The sequence below is a fragment of the Elgaria multicarinata genome, chromosome 1 (genome assembly GCF_023053635.1).
Source record: "Elgaria multicarinata webbii isolate HBS135686 ecotype San Diego chromosome 1, rElgMul1.1.pri, whole genome shotgun sequence".
Classification (NCBI taxonomy): Eukaryota; Metazoa; Chordata; class Lepidosauria; order Squamata; family Anguidae; genus Elgaria; species Elgaria multicarinata.
The window spans coordinates 160,029,948-160,044,743 of NC_086171.1; the positions used below are offsets into that span (position 1 = coordinate 160,029,948).

Sequence of the window (14,796 nt, forward strand, 5' to 3'; positions counted from 1 at the left end):
AATCCTGCACATGTCTACTCAGGCATAAGCCAAACTGAATTCAATAGGGCTCACTCCCAAGTAAGTGAGTTTAGGACTGCAGCCCAAGTGGCCCCTAGGCAAGCCATTGGGACGGTTCTCACATCACGCTAAGCCACCCGAATAAGCCACCCTGGGTTGGTTGTTCGCTTGCTGACCTGACAGACAATAAGGCTTGCCATGGCTTGTTTCTCCCACCCCCTCATTCCCCCTCAGTCCTCCTGCTGGCTCCAGTATGTATCCAGGTGCCTCTGCAGCAGAATTCCTCGTTTCCTTCGTCCTTACCTTGAGTTTTGCCAGTCTGGCTGACCAGTTTTGTAGCCATTCTCAGCAACCCATGACGAAGTTGTCCTGCCAGGGTCAGGCAACATGGCAAGCCAGCACAGGTATTAATAACCCTAAAACAGGTCATGGGCTCTCAAAGTAGAAACTGCCCCAGGTCTGCACAACATGACAACCCACCATGGCCGAGCAGACATTATGGCTTGTCCAGTTGTGTGAAACAGGTCATTGTTTCTCTATGTATTAGCATATTCAACAGCTAGCACTTGTATATCTTCTTACATTTGCAGAGTTTGGCATTAATATGGAGCAGCTCTCCACAACCTTGTGCCCTCCAGATGTTTTGGACTGCATCTCCCATCGTGCCTGACCATTAGACATGCTGGCTGTGGCTGATGGAATTTGAAGTATAAAGCATCTGAAGGACACCAGGTTGTGGAAAGCTGATATAGACTAATCAGCCCTCATGCACCTCATCCAAAGCAGGCAAGACATATTTATTATCTCTCTTGGGAAAAGTGGTAAGCCAAAAATAGGTAAATTTAGCCTTGGGTTTATGCTTATCTCACTGATTTTATTGGAACCACCCCTCATATGGATGCTCAAATAGAAGCTCCTGCAGCACATGGCAGCATTGTTTCTGGATTTTTTTCAAAAAACAAGGCTTTCGGTAGACGCTTTAGGTCGCACATTACCATTCTAAATGAACATGAAATCCCTGTGTAGTTTGTCATGTATGACAATCCTACCCTGGGATGTTCTGCTGTGAATACATTGCTTTGTAAAGTTCAAATCCCACTAGATAGGAAATGAACCTGATTGAAGTGCATTTTACTACTGACTGTTACTGAAGCAAAGCAAAGCTTTTACACAGTATACCTGACATATTTCAACCTTCAGCAATGTGAGAGCAGAGTTTTTTTGAAATGGAGGTGCTCCAGATTTTAAGCATCTTCAAAACTCCACCACAGCATATATTATTCAAAGCTAGAGTATATTGTATGGAAATGAACAGACATTGCCATGTCGATCACAGAGAAAGGGAGGCTCAGGATCAGATGCTAGTTTTTACTAGACCCAAAAAGTTGTTTGTTCAAGAGTAGGCACATTTTGGAGCTGGACAGAATTGCTGCAAAAGGGTTGCAGCAATATTCTCCTGGAACTATGAGGCAGAAGGGTCTGGTGCCATTTTAATGGCTAAACCAGCTTTTAATTAATCTGACCTTAAAGGCTAAACAGCAAACTAGCTACATAATTAAGATGCCACAGCATTCTGTCTTTTCACAGCACTGTAATGCCCTCTGATGAAGAGATCTGTGTTACTCAAAAGACTATCTATACCCAGGAACTCTCTCTGTGTGTGTGTGTGTGTGTGTGTGTGTGTGTGTGTATTTTTATATCTATATCTATATCTATTCTTGAATATATATACTGGGTTTTTTTCTTTCTTTCTTTCTTTCTTTCTTTCTTTCTTTCTTTATTACATTTTTATACCGCCCAATAGCCGAAGCTCTCTGGGCGGTTCACAAAAATAATTTTGTGAATATCTGAGTTTTCCTCGTCACAAAGGCACAGCGGTGAACTGCCAGCAATCCCCATCTCATTTCCTTTGCAAACTGCCCAGTGAAGGGCTCTGGGCAACATGCAAGTGGCTTTTGTGACTTACAACACACCTGGAGCTCTGGTTGCAAATCCGACACCCCCTTGTCTCTTGCACGCCAGAGGCCAGCATTGAACTCATCGCTCCTGCCTGGCTGGCTACGGCTGCATCATTTGAATTATTGCATAAATGTTTAGCTACAGTTGCTAATTGTGAAATTATTTATGGATCCACATGGATCTGCAAAGTGCCCCCTCACATCCTTGTTTGCAAGAGGCCCTGTCTCGGGAGCTCTCAGTGGAACGTTTACGCTGACAGTGCTCTTTACGGTTCTGGGTGAGTGAACATCGGCACAGGATTTCTTCTGCAGTTTCTGGGCTGGCAGGGCTGTTACACAGGGTAAGCTGGCAGAAAGGAAGTAGGGGAAAACCCAGGGTGACAAATCAGTTACTTAACAGGGCTTGTTCTTGCTACCTTAGGAGGCAGGATTTTCTTGGTTACTATGAAAACAGAATGCAGACAGATGGACAGACATTGGATTGAAGGGATGTTAGCTGTCCCAAAAGCGAAGATTCCTCCTGGAAGACAGCATCTGAAAGTGGGGCTCTGAGCCCAATGAAAATGAACCAGAGTAAAATCAGCAGGTGTTGCCAGTAGTGTCGGGGGGAGGAATCTTTTTAACCTAGTGATGTCCCTTCATTGTGAGGTGGGACAGCCGTATGAAAAGGGCAGATGTGGCCAAATCTCCCAAAATAGTTTCCTTGAGTCTCATATGGAATTTTAGGCCTTTACACTTCTGTAAATCAATACCTCATCAACTGGGTTGGGTAGACAAAAATGTGAGATATCATTCTCTTGTGAACTGAAAATCACTGGGACTGGTTTACCTTTTTACAACCCAGCCCCACAGACCTAGGTGGAAGGAGGTTGCTCTTCCTTTGGGAAAGAAAACAATCTTTCTGGGGATAAAAACAGCCACTTTAGTGAGCTCTACGTCTTCCCAATTAGACCTACACTTATCCCAGAGCTTCTGATCTTTCATTTCTACTATGGTGGCACCTTTCACTTAAGGGCTCTTGGAACAGAATGGATGAGCTAATTTTAAACACACAAATGGCAAGCTCCACAATTACTGTCTTCAGGTTATAAAGAGATGGACCCAATACGGCGAAGTGTGAGGTAGTGGTTAGAGTGTCGGATCAGGACGGGGGAGTCCCAGATTCAAATCCCCACTCAGCCATTGAGCTTTCTGGGTGACCTTTGGCCAGTCACTAACTCTCAACCTAACCTACTTCTCAGGGTTGTGGCAGAGGAGGGGTTGGGGAGAAGAGCCATGTACACCACCTTGGGCTCCTTGGAGCAAAACTGGATCAGTGGAGGTTGGTGAGTCCAGTGCCAGTGGGGTGGTGTATCTCCTCCGGATTTCAGTCAGAACCAGTCAGAACTCTAAAGGAGCTACCTAAGGTGCTCTCCAAGTCCCTTTCGAGTTCTGACTGAAACCCGAAGCAGATTCACTGTCCCACTGACATCGGAGCCACTAGCCTACACTGGTCTGTGTACACATGTAGCAATACATATGTACATAAAATAAAGTAACTCACACAGGCTCACAAGCCCAAGCTAGTGGAAGGATTAAAACTTCATCTTACAGAGGAGCTGTCTTATACCATGTCAAACTATTGGTCTGTTTACCTATTATTGTCTTCTTCAGCCTTCGCCTGCAGGCGTTTTGGACTACAACTCCCTGCATTCTGGCCATTGGCCATGCTGACTGGGTTGATGGGAGTTGAAGTCCACAACATCTAAGGGAAACCAGATTGGCCTCTCTGGGGACTCAGGCAGAGGCATTTCTCAACACCAGCTTACTTGATCCTATCCCATGTTTTGACTCTACAATCAAATATTGATGGAGGTGAGATCGACATCTTAACCATCAGCAGGTGTCCTGAGGTCACTTATCCCTATGCCTTAGTTTTTAACTGCACAGATAAGTCCCTCCCCTCTCTCTTGGCAAAAGCATTGCAATTCAGTGCGTGCTAAGCATGGTAAAGTACATTATCTTGTAGATATGCAGGAGGGAAGCCAGAAAGAGAAATGGAATCTTGAAAACGGGCAACTCCGTATGTCAAAACCAATAGTGAGAAACCCCCTTCATTAGGAGATCAGAGGTGCTTTTCACCCATGCATGCCTAACTCCCGTTGCAAGAAGGCCTGGCCCAATTGGTAAGACTTCCTCCAATGGAACTACTGGTTAGACTTAATCAGTCTCCAAGCTCTCATGCAGTAAACATGGCCACAGCACTCTTCACCCACACACCAGTGCTGCTCAAAGTAACAAGACATGGGCCTGACTCAGCCACTGGTGAGCCCCATGAGAAGGTTAATCTTTCCTTCTTTGTGGGGACCCTTTCAGTAAAATTCTCCTTATAAGCATCAAGGCTGCCTTTCACAACCTGTTGCTTTCCGGATATGGTGGGCAACAGCTCCTGTCATCTCCAGCCAACATCTCCAATAGCTGGGGATGATTGGAGTTGTATTCCAAAATATCTGGAAGGTGCCAGCTTGAAGGAAGACTCCATTAGGGAGTTTCTGCTCTGCAAAATCACTCAGCCTATTAGGAAGACTCTGGAGAGGAATTCTATTCATATGTTTCGATAGAATTATAGAAATTTATTTATTACATTTCTATACCGCCCAATAGCCGGAGCTCTCTGGGCGGTTCACAGATGTGAAATGCGCTTGTCTGGTAAGCAATGAGGAACACAGCAGCCAAAAACTGCCCATTCCAAACACGATGGCAAGGAAAAAGGGTTTGGTGCAAGGAGAGTGAAAAACCACAAACTTAAACCTGTCTCTTCAGAAGTAAGTCCCCACAGAATTCAACAGAACTTTCTCCCAGGCACCTTTTCTAACCTGTTACCTTTCAAATATGCAGGACTACAGTCCCCATTATTTCCAATCATCACAACCACTGACCATCCTTTTATATTCCTTGAGTTCTTTTTGTTAACGTTTCCCTTTTTGTTCTTTTGTGCTTGATTCTTGAAGGTAGGTGGTTCCTCATGGCCAGAACCATCATCTCCCAACCCTGTTCAATGTTCTATCAAGTTTAGAAGCCTTCTGGGACATGGGAAATTTTGCATTTATTTATTTATTTTATTACATACATGTCTTGTTACCTAAACCTCCTGCCACCAGGGCTGTTGTGTCACAGGCAGCCCCAGCCTATGAATTTTACTTGGAAGCCTCACTGTGTTCAATTGGCCTGTTTCCCACATAACTCTGCCTTGGGTGAGGTTTTTAAAATGTCCCATCTTCCCCTTGGGCAAAGCAGTTTTGTGAAAAAACTGTAGGAAGTGAAATTGTGTCTACTGACGATGAAATTTTAATCCTGAAAATGACCCAGAGAAAGAAGGTCTGGGATTGGTTGAAAGTGATGTCACCAGTCTTTTTCCCCACCCCACCCCAAACTCTTGCCTTTGCTATCTTTTATAAGAGGGAAACTGGCTTAATTTTTATTAAAAAGAAACAAAAACAAACTTTGACTGGACTGGAATGTCACTGACCCAATGTATCCATGCTGTTTTCTTGGACTTGGGATAGAAGCCATCTTTGCCCAGCCCAGTCTTGATTCTGTTCTAACTTGATAGTGGCAGCAGCTGTGGCAGTGGCAGCAGCAGGTTTGGGGGACTCTTCTGCAAAGAGTTACCCAAGCAGTTTGCCACAGATAGCTCTGATGTTGCTATGCCAAAGTGTTAAAATTTGAGCTAGCTTGCATTTGCTTGCTTTTGTTTTCTGTGCATCAATATTTCTGTCATCCTAGTCAAAATACGCAATATCTTTTAACATATTCCTGACATTTTGCCTGGGAGATTCTAATCACGCCTTTCTTATAGGTGCTTTTCATACAATCAGAGGAGTAGGATAGCCTTGGATCCCGAGGAGCAAAAAGAGAGAAAGAGACCCTTGAATCCATGTCCCTGTATGGCCATCTGGTTGCGCCCTCCCTTTATGGCCTAAAAGTAGGAGGGAAGATTATGGCAAAATGCCCAGGTGGGTGGGGTTGATTTAGATGTGCTTTATGTATTCCTTTCCTCTTGTAAGCAACCTGTGACCCCAGGACCTGAGCTAAAGGGAGAGGTGGGAGGAAACTCCACTAGATCATGGCCTCATTATCAGGTCAATTCAAATATGTTGGCTCTCAGTACGCAACCAGGGAGGTGAGATGGGGGGAAGAAGCCCCTTTCCCGCAAGACCTCAAAGCAGGGAGACAAGGCAGTGCACAAATCAGGAAAGAACTTACCTTCCTTGGGTGGATGAGAGTACAGGAGCCAGAAGAACAGGAGGCAACAAAGTATAGCGCTTATCCCTGTAGACAGCTCTCTCCATCCGGCCAGCATCCTTATGGAGGTTTTCCCCAGATGGGCCACCAGCTGGGGCCAAAAATGGTTGGAAACCCCCCACCCCACCCCCACAAGTCGAGACTTTCTCTAAATCCTACTACCAGGGGGCACGGAGGGGTTCCAGCTGTGCCTGGGGCGCAGCTGCATTCCCTGGGCAGCAGAGCAAAGCTGTACACAGCGGCATTAGGCCTTCTGAGGGGTGAAGGAGACGCAGCTCCCACTGCAGCTTCACCGAGGTCCCCACCTGGTGCTTCTCTAATCTCACCCCCACGAAGTCCAGGGTGACCAGAAGTCTTATTTCTCACAGGATCCGGGGGAGTGGGGAGGGGAGGGGAGGTCTTCCTTTTTACATGCTGCCGCTATCCCAAACTCCACCGCTCGCCCTGGAAGAAGGAAAGCGGGAGACGGTGTTCTTCAACAACCCGATTTGCACCAGTTCATCACTTGAGAAGTATCCCTGGCTGGGATTGCGGCCGGCCGAGGGGGGACGGGACCCCGCCCCTTCCTCTCGGCGCCAGCAGAAGTCCCGTCCGTGCACGATTCGGCGCCGGACTTACTGCCGGCCTTTCCGCTCCTCTGCGATTCAGTAAGCAGCGGTGCCGCTGCGGCGATGGCTCTTTCTCCTCGGGCTTTGATGCAGTTTGCCAGGCAAAATCCTCGCGGCGATGATCCGTCCTCCAAGAGCCCCTCCGACCGCTCGGCTCCTCGCTGGCGCCGCTGCCCGCTCACCGGGCCTCCCCAGGGCGCGAGAAGGAGTCATCCTGGGAGGTGCAAAGAGTGGGGAGGGCGGGGAGAGGAGATGCGGCGGGGAGAGGGACGGGGTGCCTCCGCCACCAGATCCTGCAGGCAGCCCAGGGGGAGGCAGGGGGGGTCACGCGTGCGGGAGGAGCGCTCCGGGGCGCCTGGTGGTGCGTGCGTCGGGTCTCTCTCGGCGTGAGTGTGTGCGCGTGTGGCCGCCGAGGCGCGGGGAGGGACTTTGGCTACCTGTGGCAGGCGCTTGCCCAAGATCCGACCGGCTCGCAACCACAACACAGCAGCGAGATCCGTCCGGGCGGGGGAATCTTCGATCCGATTGATCAGGAGCCAATGCGGAGTGTGCGTGCGTGTATCAAAAGATCTACGCGTATAACGGCAGAATCAGTAAAGAGCGAGATCCGAAGCTGCGTCTCGCACGCAGGCGCGCAGCCCTTTTCAGGAGTAGCACAGCTTCCCCCGGGACTTCCCGGCCCTCCGCAGCGGGAGAGGGTTGCACGTTCTCTGCGTCGCAGGCGCCCCAGCCCCAAAGAGAGCCCCGAGGCTGGCGCTCCTGCTCGTGCTGCAGCCGCCGCCGCCGCGTCTTGCTTCGCGCGTGATCTCCGGGCTGCGGGAGAGGCAGCGAAGCAGTAGCGAGCAATTCCAGAGGAAGCGCCGCCGAAGTCCCCAGCCAAGGCACCCCCCAGTCTCTCCAGCGCTGCGCCTCCTCAAGGGTGCCGGCGATCCCCGCCGCAATCCGGCCCCCGCTGCTGTCCCCCGAGCGGGGTGCGCACTGCGCGCGTTCTCCTCTTCGTCACCGCGCAGGGAAAAGATCCGGGGAAAGTTTCTCTCCCCCTCCCGCCCCCAATCTCTCTCCCTTTCCCCGCGATCGGCTCTCTTCCACGACCTGGCGGCGGCGGCAGCAGCGCCTGCCTCTCCTTCCCGCCGCCTGCCGCCCTCCCAGACGGAGACCACCCGCTATGAAGTCTCCTTGGCGGAGTGTCTCCCTCGCTTAACCCCTTCCGCGCTGCACGGGCAGGAGCCGCTGCCTGCCCGCCTCTTGATCAGCTCGGAGCTGCCTGCTGCCGCATTCCCTCGCGCGGTGGCTTCTACGCCTCCCCACCTCCCCGCACCCTCTGCAACCTCCGCGCCTTTCCCTTTGCCGGAAGAGAGTCCTGCTAGGAAAGGGATGCGCGCCTTCCTCCTCCTCCTCCTCCACCCCCCCCCCCGCCTTAGCAAAGGTGAGAGCCGCAGGGCATGGGTGGGCCGATCAAGCACTGCCGCATTCCGGGCTTCCTGGTCCAGCCGGGCCGGCCATGGACACACTGGAGAGAGCAAGCAAGCAACCCGCTCGTCTGCCGTGAGGTCGGAGGCAGCTTTTCATGTCGGATTTGCTCGCCCGCGTGGAGTCCAGCTGGGCGGAAGAACTGCTGGGATGGCCGGCCGGATTGCCTCGGGGTCCCACTTCGTGCTGTGGGGCAGCGATGGCGGCCTGCCTCCAATAGGGTGGCTGCGGAAGCACAGAAGGAGCCCGAAACAAGATGCAAAGAAGCAGGAGTTGATCCAATGGAGACTGGTGGCTCAGAGGTCAGTGGGACTGTGAATCAGCTCTGGGTTTCAGTCAGAACTGTAAAGAAGTCATCCAAGATGCTGACCCCCAAATTGGATTCAGCACCTTGGGTAGCTCCTTTAGAGCTCTTCTGGCTGAAACCCAGAGGATTCGCAGCCCCACTGACCTCGGAGCCACCAGCTTCCACTGGTTTGATCACGCCACTGTGGACTGCCTGTTGTGCTGTGCTCAGTCTTGAATGCCCATTCTAGGCGGGGCAGTGCTAAGAAGCTATGAGATCTAGCTTGCAATGTCTTGTCTATGGGTTACAAGCACCTCTCACGCACCCACCCCTGTCAGAAAGTGGCATGGGCTGGCAGCCTTTAAAGGCTATACAATTTACTTCTCAGAATGCTGTTGGGACATCTGACCAGCCTCCCCCAACCAGATGTGCCAGACTGCAAACCCCATCATCCCCAACCAGCATGCCTGAGGACCACTCTGGCTGGGAACTGTGGGAGGTGTAGTCTAGATTGGGAAGGCTGCTTGAGACTAATGCACTCTGAGGCATCCCATGAGAACTGGTGGCATTATTAGCCACTGCTTTCTAGCTGTCCTAGAAAGGGAATGCATCCTGTGGGGATCTGCCACCACTCTCACCCGCTTGCCGACTCTTGTGGTTTTCTATGCCTGCTTCCAGCAAAAGAAGACCCAGTTTTCCTCTTCTGGGTTGCTTTCATAGGCTGGACTGTGCCAAATGTGGTTGGCTCTTTCAGGGGCTCCATTCCATTTTTGGAATGAAGCACGTGGTTCTAGCAGGATTATAGAGCCCAGGGCATCCTGGCTGAGCAGAGTTGGAAATGGACCTTTGGCCTGATCCAGCAAGGCAATTTTTTGGTTACTTATACCATATATTTTATTTATTTATTTATTTATTACATTTCTATACTGCCCAATAACCGGCGCTCTCTGGGCGGTTCACAATATATGCTTCCATGATGCTGTGGGCCCTGATGGTTTAGGCCCATGTCAGGATGTGAAGGGTCATTTGTTTGTTCACGAGGAATTACTGTTCAGCCTGTTCTAGGTGGGGTTGCATTCTCCCTGAAAGAACAGGTTCACAGCTTGGGAGTCCTCCTAGATTTGTCACTAGAAGCCCAGGTGGCCTCAGTGGCACCAGGTGCCATTTACCACCTTTGGCTGATGTGCTAGTTCCTGGACAGGGTCAGTCTGGCCATGGCAATCCATGCTCTAGTAACTTCCTGTCTGGGTTACTACAATATGTTATATATGGGGCTGCCCTTGAAGACAACTTGGAAGCTTCAACGAGTGCAAAGTCATATATTGGATGAAGGATGGTGTTCAAATGTTTCATATAAAATAATTAACATTACTCAGTTGTCTGCTTCATACCTTGGTTAGCTCCTTTAGAGCTCTGGCTGGTTCTGACTGAAACCTGGAGGGGATTCACTGCCCTGCTGACATCAGAGACACCAGCCTCCACTGGCTGATTCTTTCTGTCAGCAGTACTCATTTTTGTGCAGTTTAATGATGGTGTCATGGAAGAAGATACACCTCACCATCTCTGACTTCCAGGCACCGCTGCCAAGGAACAGCATCCTTTGGGGGGGCCACGACCCCCTTCGCACCTCCCCACCTCCACTGTTAGGTAGTCAGCAGTGAGTTTCGTAGCTTTTTCCAATTTGGGGTTGCTCTTGGTTTGAAAGATTCTCTTCTAAAGGCTTGTGCAACAGAATTAGTTTCCTTCATTCAAACGCAGTAAAAGGAGCCCCTCCCTCTCCGTCGGCGGCTTCTCCTGTAATGAAAAGCCCGGGCGTTCCCTCTCAGCCCTCTCCTTTGATTTGGGGGAAATCAATACATGTGTTCCACCACAGCAGTGCCTGTGACTGGTTTGTTAACTATGAAGGACCCTGAATGAATAGCACTCGGGCGGGTAATTTACCATCAGATCTGTGGGGATAAAGGGAAACCAATATAAATAGTCAGTAATAAAACTGTTTACTGACACTGGGCGTTCTTTAAATGAGATTTGTATGCAGGGGAGTACACCTCAGAGAAGCTCTCCAGCTTGCAATTATTGACTCTCTTGTCCAGTGGAGCCAGGGCTATTATTAGCACCAGAAAGCCGGGAGACTCTGTCTTCATAAAGCACCTGATCATATTAATAAGGAAGGCAACCATATCCGAGTTGAAAAGGAGCTGGAGCACGAGTCAGCATTATTAGTCCTGTTTAAAGAGTAATTGTTGGATGCTGTCAGGGTAGGCATTATTTTGGAGGGGTAATGCACTAAGATCCATTAGCCTTCCATCGATTTTTCATCAGGAGCTAAGGAAGCCAGAACTTGGTGGGACGGGGCTCGAAATGCAGAGACAGGTGTGTTGCAGACATTGTGTGTGTGTGTATGCTGGGGTATATGTGTATTGTGGTCTGCTTATTTATATATTGTACCATCTGAATAAATAATCTGCATGCTTTGTCTCATTAATATTTTGCCCCTATTTTGAAGATGGCTGCTCATGTTGTCACTCTTTTATTCACTACATGCTTGTCTTTTATGATAGGTGGGATCAGGTGTGTGTGGAGGAAGGGGGCATTTATTCATGCCCTATGTTTGGTATATTTTTTGGCGCATCTATGAACCAATTGTGATGAGTCTCAAGACTGCTGGTGCAAGGAATCCATGAAGACACAGAACTGGGCACTTTGATAACCTTTTTATGCTCAGGCAGATGGTTGCTCTTCCTGCATCAGCCAAAGAAATGTAGCGTTCACTCACAAGCATATATTTATATCACAGACATAAAAAGCTGGTTGACTGATATTATGGCTAGGCTCACATAAGAGCACGAGTAGGCAACCATCAGTGCCCTCCAGATGTTTTGGGCTACAACTCCCACAATCCCTGATAATTGGCCATGCTGGCTAGGCTTGATGGGAATTGTAATCCAGAACATCTAGAGGGCACCAGGTTGCCTATCCCTGTAGAAGAGGATTGTCTAAATTCAAGATGTGATTCATTGTAAAGGTTTGACCCTTCACCACTGAAATAATTTAGGGATCTCCTTAACTCCAAAGAGGTTAGTATTTGCACAAACCTCTCAGATTTGTGCAAATACTAAGTTTTCTGGTAGGATGCTGTGTAGATGAAAGCAAAATCCACCCCCGCCCCACCCCACCGAACTTTTTCCCTCCCACAAATGTTCCTTTTCCCTTCTTGGAGTTATTTCTTGTGTCTCTGCTTCTGATGGAAGTTGCCGAATCGCGTCCCTTCAGCTTGAGGGTGGAAAAGAAACTCTGCTGCCCCACCTCCATGGGGGACTGGGAAAGAGAGGTGCTAGTGAAAGTTACTAATGAGATCCTAATTAGAGTCAATTGGGAGAAATTAAAAGTGGGAGAAATTAGGGCAGCAGAGGCACCAACTAAAACTGTTTTCAAGGAACTAGTGGAGGAGAGATCAAAGAAAGGAAAAGAAATCATGATTTTTAAGAGTGTTTGGAGCTGCTTTTCTCAAAGGGATCTGGTTTCCAACCATTCTGCACCCTCCCCACCAATAATATTAAGGTAGTCTAAAGCTGGGTTCCTCTGGTACAGAAGGATTTGGTTATTAAAGGCATCTCCAGCTACATGACAAAACTTGAAGGAAAACGTAGTCCTGCACCCTGACCTTAATACTGAAAGCCTTTCTGATTTGCTGTTCAGTAGTAAGATGCAAAGAAATCAGATAATAAGGTGCTAGCTCTCAGACTGATGTTTGTGGAGGAAGTAGAATGTGTTTGAACTTCACAGAGCTCCTTCTTCAGGTAGAAATGAAAAGTAGAATCAGTCAACTTTGTCAAACAGAAGAAGGACCAGCCCCTTAGCCAGAGATGTCGTGGTGAAGGGGCATAACAGAACTGCCAGAACTTAAAGACGGGTAATCTAGTAGGTTTGAAGTTGGTTATTGTGCATTAAATGTGAATAAATAAAATCTAAACATTAAAAATGTGCCTCATATTATTCCAGTTCATTTACATTAATCAACCAGAACACAAGGGCAGGAACACATTTACTACTTAGCAAGTGGGTAGACAGATACTTATCAATGGAACCTTCTCAAACTGGGAGGAGGTAACAAGTGGGGTACTGCAGGGCTCAGTCATGGGCCCAGTGCTCTTCAACATTTTTATTAATGATTTGGACGAGGAGGTGCAGGGAATGCTAATCAAATTTGCAGATGACACAAAATTGGATGGGATAGCTAATACCCTGGAAGACAGAAACAAAGTGATCTTGATAGGCTGGAGTGCTGGGCTGAAAACAACAGAATGAAATTTAATAGGGATAAATGCCAAGTTCGACATCTAGGAAATAGAAACCAAATGCACAGTTACAAGATGGGGGATACTTGGCTCAGCAATACTACAAACGAGAAGGATCTTGGAATTGTTATAGATCGCAAGCTGAATATGAGCCAACAGTGTGATATGGCTGCAAGAAAGGCAAATGCTATTTTGGGCTGCATTAATAGAAGTATAGCTTCTAAATTGTGGGAGGTACTGGTTCCTCTCTATCCGGCCCTGGTTAGGCCTCATCTAGAGTATTGCGTCCAGTTCTGGGCACCACAATTCAAGAAGGATGCAGACAAGCTGGAGCGTGTTCAGAGGAGGGCAACCAGGATGATCAGGGGTCTGGAAACAAAGCCCCATGAAGAGAGACTGAAAGAACTTGGCATGTTTAGCCTGGAGAAGAGAAGACTGAGGGGAGACATGATAGCACTCGTCAAATACTTGAAAGGTTGTCATACAAAGGAGGGCCAGGATCTCATCTCTCTCATCCCAGAGTGCAGGACAAGGAATAACAGGATGAAGTTACAGGAAGCCAGATTCCGGCTGGACATCAGGAAAAACTTCCTGACTGTTAGAGCATTACAAAAATGGAACCAGTTACCTAGGGAGGTTGTGGGCTCTCCCACACTAGAGACATTCAAGAGGCAGCTGGACAACCATCTGTCAGGTATGCTTTAGGGTAGATTCCTGCATTGAGCAGGGGGTTGGACTCGATGGCCTTGTAGGCCCCTTCCAACTCTGCTGTTCTATGATTTTATGATTCTATGATACCTCTGTAGTTTTCCTTATATCTCAAAAACTAAAAGGACTAGAAACATATTGCTTTGCTTTACCAAAAGCTGAATATTCAGGGAAGGGACCCAGGACATGAATATAAATGTTCCTTATACTGAGTTAGAGCACTGGTCCATTTAGCTAGGGTGACCATATTTTGGAAACAAAAAGGAGAACAACATGGTCGGGCCCCCTAGGGGACGTGTCCAGCACCAAGGGGGTGTGCCCACCCGAACATAGCCTTGGTCACATGTCTGATTTTACAACACACATTTAAGACAAATCTGTTCTACATAACATCATAATGTTAAAATCACTGAATTAAAGAACAAATGAGAGATTCAATGTATCTGAAATTAACTTCATTCACTTCTACTTTTGAAGCTTTTGCTGTACTCTGTGTGTTAGATTCTCCCCTTCCCTCAAATATCTTTTCTGACTCTATCTTCACTCATTGCAAGCTGCTGTTGTTGTTAACAGGGTTTGCTACTGGCCGGCCGGATGGCTGGCTTTTTTTAATTTCAATTTTTACAAAAAGCTTGTGTATTATTGTCACAAGTTTCTCTACTCTAACATTAGGGTGGGTGTTGTGGCAGTGAACACTACTTTGCCCATTCACACTTCTCACTTATATACATTAGCTTCTCAAGGCTTGTGTGTTTGCATCACTTCACACATTGAACTCCTGTCTACTTCCTGCACAAACATGCAACTCTGAGACCCTCTTCCTAATGCCCTGCGTTTCATGCCAGCACCATGATTGTAAGCCTATGCGGCAGGGTCTTGCTATTTACTGTTTTACTCTGTACAGCACCATGTACACTGATGGTGCTATATAAATAAATAAATAAATAATAATAATAATAATAATAATAATAATAATAATAATAATGGGGCTACGTTACAATAGATGTCTCTGGGTTGTCTGTGCAGCCTCTGTTGTCTCTCACTCTAAGTCATTGCAGACAAGCCAAAGCCTCCAGCCTCAAACAATCTCTCTCTCTCTCTCTCCCCCAAAGTCTCCCAATGGTCCAGCTAGGCTGCACACTTGTGGCTTGGGATATTGCTTATTGCAGGTTATTGCTTGGTCA

General features: G+C 48.0%; 1 protein-coding gene across 1 annotated transcript in view; it reads right to left on the minus strand.

Annotated features, from left to right (window-relative positions):
• LOC134408677 (chemokine-like protein TAFA-5) overlaps positions 1-6,349 on the minus strand; it is a 30,140-nt gene extending 23,791 nt beyond the window's left edge. Inside the window, exon 1 of the mRNA XM_063141048.1 lies at positions 6,204-6,349. Coding sequence (XP_062997118.1) covers positions 6,204-6,300 — 97 coding nt within the window. The 5' untranslated portion in view covers positions 6,301-6,349. The remainder of the gene's footprint in view (positions 1-6,203) is intronic.
• Positions 6,350-14,796: the final 8,447 nt, after the last annotated feature.